The sequence below is a fragment of the Alosa pseudoharengus genome, unplaced genomic scaffold, assembly GCF_046254945.1.
Source record: "Alosa pseudoharengus isolate Yale_2024_CS ecotype anadromous, Long Island Sound unplaced genomic scaffold, YU_APseudo_1.1 YU_APseudo_1.1_scf_12, whole genome shotgun sequence".
Taxonomy (NCBI): domain Eukaryota; kingdom Metazoa; phylum Chordata; class Actinopteri; order Clupeiformes; family Clupeidae; genus Alosa; species Alosa pseudoharengus.
The window spans coordinates 13,456,222-13,464,203 of NW_027468587.1; the positions used below are offsets into that span (position 1 = coordinate 13,456,222).

Genomic DNA, 7,982 nt, shown 5'->3' on the forward strand with positions numbered 1-7,982 from the left:
CATGCAACTGATTATGTATAAATGTCTGCTGTTTTTTACATTTTCAATTGCTTCTGTCATGTTGGTCAAAATGCAGTGTTCTGGTTTCATGCTGAATAGTCCTACCCTATAAAACAAATAGGCCTTGTTTCATCTCTTGAGTCATTACATGAAAAAGTGTTGTTATTACTAGTTGTTATAAGGGGTGTTTCCTTTTTTTTTACTGTAGGCCTACATTTATCATTTTTCCTTCGCACAGTCCTGTAAAAGGCTTTGGCTTCTTTATACTGTAACAATGTCTTGGAATCCAGTCTTTTGCAATCACCCCCCCCCCCCCCCCCAGTTTTGAGGACTGTTGTGCAAATGTTAATGATAATTTGAGAAATGCACCAAAGAGACTGAGAAAAACGAAAATGTCAACAAGTTTTTAACCCTTGCTTTAAAGATAAACAAGCAAATCTTGTAAAATTATAGGCTATAAAATATAAAATATGTCTGAAATATATCAAATAGGTTAAAAGATAAACATAAAGCACTTGGACATTTCATGATTTCATAAGCCAACTGGATTAGGGCCTATGTGTGAGATTTATCAAATGCTCATGTTTTTTCGTTGAGATTTGAATGTTGTAGTTTTGTTCTCACAGAAACATATGGTGCACCACTGAGATTTCCAGTCACTCCTCTGCTGTGCTGAGCAGCTGCTATCTCTGTACATGCAAATCAAGACAAGTTCCCCCGAGGCCTCTCACATTCCCCCCAGGCCACAGAGGAGCAGTGTGGCTGCAGGTGTCTGAAACACCCTCGCCACGGCTGAGTGGCTTTACATGTGCTGAGTATGAGATGCTGCCAATGCACTACTACACACACTACACACACTACACGCCTGAGCATAACTTACTGTAAAACAGTGGTTCTCAAAGTGTGGGGCGGGCCCCATGGGGAAGACATGAAAGGTGGGTTGTGATGAACAGGAGGGATTTTTTTTTTTTTTTTGTGTGCCTATCTTTAATAATGCTTTTCTTTTTGACAAGGAAGATCAGATTCAAAGCAAAATAGCCATGCTCAAACTCATAAAGAGACAGGAAATGAAATATGGAACAAAAATGCAAAAATAATATTCTAATGTTACTATTTTGCCAGGGAGATGGGGTCAGATGGGGCTTGAAAAATGTCCACCCCCATTAAATGTAGGCTAAGGACACTAGAGAGTAGGATACTACAACAAATTCAATCTATGACAACACTTTTTTTTAAATTAATATATGTATAGTAACCTGACAGAGAGTCAATAAAAGTGGTGGTTTCATACTGCTGAGGTAAAATGCTCTATTCAAGATAAAAATAAGGTGACTCGCAGCACCACCTTGTGGTCACTGGGTTAGAAAAGTCGCTTTTCCAAACAGGATAGGCGCTTCTCCAACTCAGGAGAAGCCTAAGGATGTATCGATAAATTGAAAAACCAAATATACACAATAAACAATGTAATTATATTAAATCAAGTTAATAAAAACATGATGCATGTGCTTACAAATAACTGGTGATAAAAATACATGGAAAAATCTGCGCCCGTGTAGCACCAAGTGTGGCACTTCCCTATTGTGCACATGACCACCGAAAATTGTCATGTGATTGAAGGTGAAAATTCAAGGAAGTGCTGGCGTTGACTGGAGTACGGACTCTCAGGTAAGAAACATTAGTCACAGAATAATTACTGTCCAGAAAATAGAGTACTTTAAGCTTACTAAGGCAATTTGTAATTGTCTTATTAACCAAAACATCGTTGACTTAAAATAACCGTAGCCTAATTCTGTCTGTAGAACATTTCTTAACTAGTCTGCTGCAGACTAGTAGAGTTCTGTTTTCCTTAACGTCATGTGACAGACACAAGTGGGTTTCCGCATGCACCTGTTAATGTCCTGCATGCTATCATGGAAATAGCATGTTATTGTGTTTGGCTGTTGTTTATAGTATTAGATTTGCAAAATAATTTGTTTCCTGTGGCATTGTCTGTCACCATTTCTGTTAACGACTGAACAACTGTCAAACTCAGCAGCCAGGTTAAGATATTAAGAAAATGGCTGTGTTAGTGAATAAAAATAATATCTATACAACAGAATCACTATGAAGATATTGATATTGATCATGTTGTTTCCCCCTCACAGAGATGGTCTCAACTGGGATTTTCCTGCTGGCATTCGCCGTAGCCAGTTCAGCGCTAGAGAATGGCTTGATGAGGACCCCACCAATGGGCTGGATGGCCTGGGAACGCTTCCGCTGCAATGTAGACTGTGAGAACGACCCCAAGAACTGCATCAGGTAGCCTATGGAGATGATGGACTGAGGCAATAGATCAGCCTAAACCCTGTTTTGTCATAGGGGTACATAATTTAATGGTGATTGTTAAGTGATGGACCTTTATCCGATTAGAGTGCTATGCAATATTTTTTCCAGACATATGTCTTCTGTGATTTCTTTAGGGCCAACCTATTCCTCTTCCACATGAAAATATGAAAATATAAACTTGACTCTGAGGCTGTTTGTTTTTCCTCACCGCTTTCTTCTCCTCTGCTGTGCCTCAGTGAGGGCCTCTTTATGGACATGGCCGACAGGTTGGCGGAGGATGGCTGGATGGAGCTGGGCTATGACCACGTCATGATCGACGACTGCTGGACCTCCATGCAGCGAGACAAAGATGGCCGACTCCAGGCAGATCCGCACAGGTGCCCTCCAGACTATGACCAGTCCTGTGACTCATTGAGCAGAAGGATAGATGTATTTGGAGCATTCTAGTCTTCTAGTTCTAGTTCTAGTTCTATTCTAGTTTTAACAACCCTTTTGGGAAATGTTCTAGAAGTTAGATACTACACATTGCTCACACTACTTCACACTGAATCAGCAGTAAGGATTTTTTGTCAAAAACTGGTAGAAAACCAGTTTCCAAAAGGCATGCAAAATCTCTACCAACATCAGCAGGACAACTGGTGCTAGTAATAGGTTTGCTTGTGTACATTACAGTGGTTCTCAAATTGGGGTCTGCAACCCATAGCCAAGGGGTATGCAAAATAATTAGCTTTAAATTATGAAGTTGTGGTTTATCATCTTAAAATGTAATATCTACAGATGATGACTCTTTTCAACAATAAAACAATTAAATTGTGTCCATTTGCTCCCACCCACATTAACAGTTACAGGTATCTTGAATCAGTTAACGAAAAAGAAACAGTCCTACTGCTGCTTAGATGGTTTATTTGCCAACTAGCTAGCTGATGAACATGGAGAAATGTTTGTGAGTCAGAAATGAGTCAGACCATGTTGTCAAGTGATGCAAAATCTAAAGTTATCAAAAGATCAAATCACACACTTGCCAGAAAACACAGGATAGTGACCCTGGCCACAACTTCAGAGAATACAAATGGCATGTGCTTAATTTTTCACGATTATGAGAGGGTCCACAGAGTATTTTCTCCCCCACAGAGGGGTCCTTGGAACATTTGAGAACCCTTTTAATGAGCCATTGTCCAGCAAATAAGGGAAGTGATCAGTAGCTGATCTGGAGTTCAGCAATAACAAAGCTGTGCATAGACTAATTTACCAATTTTTAAAAAAATGTTTTGGGGTGGGGGGTTGGGGTGTTATTGATTGATAATACACACTGTTGTGTTGTGTTAACTATTAATGCAGCTGCCTGCCCTTTGGGTGCCCTAAGCGGAATTGCTTTGTGAATGTAATTTGAATGTCTTCTGCCTTTTTTGGGAATAGGAATGCATTTGGCCGTGCTGCTGCAGAAACCCTTTGCTTTTGGACTTGCCTGACGTTCCTGTGCCTTTTTTCTGCGTATGCGCTCATTCGTAGGTTTCCAGGAGGGATTGCTAAGCTGGCGCACTATGTCCATCAGCGGCGCCTTAAGCTGGGCATCTATGCGGACTTTGGCACGCACACCTGTGGGGGCTACCCTGGCACCACTCTCGACAAGATTGAGACTGACGCGCAGACGTTTGCCAACTGGAAAGTGGACTACCTCAAATTCGACGGCTGCTACTCCAGCGCAAAGGAACAAGAGAAAGGTGAGACTTCTTGTTGGAGATGAATTAGAATCACAGGTTGAAAAGGTTCATAGTGCATGAAACATGAGTTCATATTCCCATCAGTTTTGATTGCGATGATTTTTATCATGTCGTATAGGGTACCCGGCCATGTCAAAGGCTCTGAATGCAACAGGGCGCCGCATTGGCTACTCATGCAGCTGGCCAGCCTATCAAGGTGGACTTCCTCCAAATGTAAGCCTCATGTGATTGGTTGTTTCAGGTTGATTAGACTCATAACAAGAATAACCTTTGACCTTTTAGGTTATTGATGTTTGTCGTTCAGTAAGAAAAAAACAGTACAGTTTGTGAGTGTGCATGATGGTTGAAACCAGTCACTGTGTCATCTGTGTATCTTCCTGTGGTTAGATTAATTACACGTTCCTGGGTGAAATCTGCAATCTGTGGCGTAACTATGACGACATTGAGGACTCATGGAAGAGTGTTCTCAGCATCGTGGACTGGTTCTTTGGCAACCAGGATCAGCTGCAGCCGATGGCTGGACCGGGACACTGGAACGATCCAGACATGGTTGGTTCTGCTCCTGTCCTCTATAATCAGAAATGGGCTCACTGCCCAGTTGGTTTACATAAACACTACCGTTCAAAAGTTTGGCGTCATTTTCTCAGAGGAAATGTTCTTGTTTACATACATACATACATGAAATCAGTTTGAAAAGGAATTATAACTACAGTAATTCTAAATTGTTAGAAACAATTACTTTTTATATAATAATTGTGTACCTCAAACTTTGCTTATGTCAAAGAATCCTTCATTTACTTAGTTTCTCTAAGTAGTTTTGCGGCCTTCGCTCTTCTTTATACATTTACATCTACGTTTATCAGCTGCTTCTATCCAAAGCAACTTACATATGTCAAATTATATTACAAGGGCCATTGTTCCCGGAGCAACTCGGGGTGAAGTGCCTTGTTCAAGGGCACAGTGGTGAAAGCCAGGTATTGGACCCACAGCTTTTCAGGCTACTGCATGCTAGCCCATCGCCTTAGCCACTACACTACCACCATCCCTCTTCTCTGCTGCTATTAATATCTTCCCATTTCTTCTTCTTATCTCTTCTCGTCCCCTCTTATTTCCTCTCCCATCCTTGCCATTCTCTCCTCCCCTTTCTGCGGTTCAGCGTTTTAAAAATGTGAGAGTGACCCAAACAGCCTGAACCCAAAATCCTTGTACGTGCGAACATGTTTGGTTAATAAAGCCCTAATATGAAAAACAAAATGGATGTGGAGTAGGTCCACATTGCTCACTGACTGCTTGACCCCTAGCAGGAATATATTATGGTGAAAGACCGAGTCTAACTAGTCTCCTCCATCCTCAGTTGATCATTGGCAACTTCGGCCTCAGCCCTGACCAATCCCGTTCTCAGATGGCTCTCTGGGCCATCATGGCCGCCCCGCTCATTATGTCCAACGACCTGCGGACACTGACCAGCGAGGCCCGGGACATTCTTCAGAACAAAGCCATCATAGCCATCAACCAGGACGTTTTGGGTATCCAAGGCAGACGCCTGCTTCAGGTAATTTATTCACTTCTTGCATCTTACCACATTCTATTTGAGCAGATAATCGGATTATGGACAGTCCTGGTGTAGCTGTGTAGTCCCATGCAAGTGTGAGTACATTAGTAGTTGCATGTTTTTAGAACTCCTACCTGGAACCTTTAACACGATCCTCTTAATTTGACGATCTAAGTGCTACAGTACATTCTCTTTTCAATTCAATTCAGTTATTTTTATTTACATACACAACAGCACCATACACAACAGCACAATAGACATTGTCTCCCATATATAGATTATTTGATGTACCCATACTATATGTAAGCAGAGGAATGGGATGGGTGCCGGTAGGCTGGCATGCAAAGTGTGTGTACAGTATGATGCATTGTATAGGAACCCCAGAGGTGGCACACACACACACACACACACGCTCGGAGCCGGACGAGTTCTGTGAGCGCGCGGTCACTCTGATCGTGGAGCTCTGCCTGGATGACAGTCCACAGTGGGAGTTGTAAGTACATTGCTGGGGATTTTTTATCAGGGCTGTCTGTGGGTGTGATTCATGGTAGGCGTGTAAGTAGTTTGCCGTGGAAAATGAACCGCAACAGTTTGGAGGAAATGGGGAGCCGTAGGCTAGGGGCTTTTTGAGAAGTATCAGTGGACAGGCTGAGTAACACCTCAAGGTAAAAATGGAATTAGCTTTTCTAATAGATTGTCTTGTATATGCTATAAAGGAACGCAAGCTAGAATGGTGGCCATCAGTGTTGCAAATAGGGGTCTGGCTCAAGAGAGAGAAAGAGAGAAGTCAGCTGTAGACCATGACATGTTGCAGTAACCAAATAAACACTATAGAGATGACTGAGAAAAGCATTGTTTTCACTGGTGTAACTATAGGGGGTGAAGTTGTTACGCCACTGATTGTTTTGCTTAATGTTTTGATTTCAGTATTAATATTATCATACTTTTTGCGTGTATTCCTTTTCTGTCTTTCTTCTTGAATTGGACTGTTTCCATGGATGTGCATATTTTCTCTCTTCCCTCCCTCTCTCTCTATCATCAGGAGAAGAGTCGTATCGAGGTGTACTGGCGTCCTCTGGCTCGGTCGACCAGTGCTCTGGTGTTTTTCAGCCGTCGCTCAGACATGCCTTATCGCTACCAAACCAGCCTGGCCAGATTCAACTACCCCGCCGGCCTCTATGATGTCTGTACAGATCACCTTTATCCAAGTCCTCTGCTTCTTCAATTTCCTCCACTCTTTACATTTTGCCCATTTGTCTATTTTGTGCATAGTACTGTATCTGCCATCAGTGGTAAAGGATCATATTGCATGGAAAATATGTGGCATTGTTTTGGAAATCGATTTGCCTGATAAATATGTATTTAAGCTTATTGTGGATTATCTGTGGAGATGGACTGATTTGACGGTTATTCTAGTCAGTGGACTGTGTGTATGGTAACTCATGAATGCTTTTGTAGATAATGTGGCCTGTGTGTGTGTGTGTGTGTGTGTGTGTGTGTGTGTGTGTGTGTGTGTGTGTGTGTGTGTGTGTGTGTGTGTGTGTGTGTGTGTGTGTGTGTGTGTGTGTGTGTGTGTGTGTGGCCTGAGATGTGCTGTAAGTGATATGGCTTGTGTGTGCATGTTGTGTTACAGGTATATGATGTCTTCACTGGGACGTGGATGTCTTTACCGTCACATGACACACCCTTTACAGTCTCAATCAACCCCTCCGGGGTGGTCATGTGGTACATCGCCCCCGTCACACGCCAGGAGACGACTGGAGAAGCAGGGAGGTACCCCAACGTCCGGCGCAAGTACAGAATATCTTCATTAAAGCACCACCAGCCAGAAGGAGAGCGTCACTTTTTCCTTTGAGAGAAAAAAGCAGAATTCCACTTTTAGTTTTCTTTTTCAAGAGATCTTGTTTGTGGGACACTGTAAAAATTATGGGAAAAATAGACTTTTCAGAAACAATTTAGTTTTTGCCTCAATGAAGCACTTGCACTTACATTTTTACTCTTTAATAATAAAATAATTGTTATTTTTATTTTTTCATTCTAATGGCTGGTATATAACAATAAAAGACAAGTGTAAACTTGTGTTTGATGACATTGCTGTGTTCATATATTGCACACTGAGTCCCGCCTTGGATCTTGGCTGGATTACACAACGTTTTCTTTCCCCTCTAATAATTAATGTTATGTCACAATAACAGTTTTACCGTCTCAAAGACAAGCTTCAAGGAGAGACATGTGATAAGAGTGAAGGCTGAACAGGAATTCATTGTTTACTTAACAACTTGGCACACTTTTGTTAACTGCGGTCCCTTTGAAGAGCACATGTTTCCCTGTAAGCACCACTGTTCTCCGCCACCAGGGTGCAGTATAGCATTCTGCAGGCAGTT

The 7,982-nt window shown here is 42.0% G+C and overlaps 1 protein-coding gene across 1 annotated transcript; it reads left to right on the top strand.

Moving 5' to 3' along the window:
• Positions 1-1,617: 1,617 nt before the first annotated feature.
• Positions 1,618-7,687, top strand: LOC143118986 (alpha-N-acetylgalactosaminidase-like). Its single transcript, XM_076280173.1, has 9 exons — positions 1,618-1,665; positions 2,145-2,298; positions 2,562-2,702; positions 3,835-4,046; positions 4,165-4,259; positions 4,434-4,595; positions 5,401-5,598; positions 6,641-6,781; positions 7,232-7,687. Exons 2-9 carry the CDS (start codon positions 2,147-2,149, stop codon positions 7,451-7,453), a joined length of 1,323 nt encoding a protein of 440 aa, XP_076136288.1. The 5' UTR covers positions 1,618-1,665; positions 2,145-2,146; the 3' UTR covers positions 7,454-7,687.
• Positions 7,688-7,982: the final 295 nt, after the last annotated feature.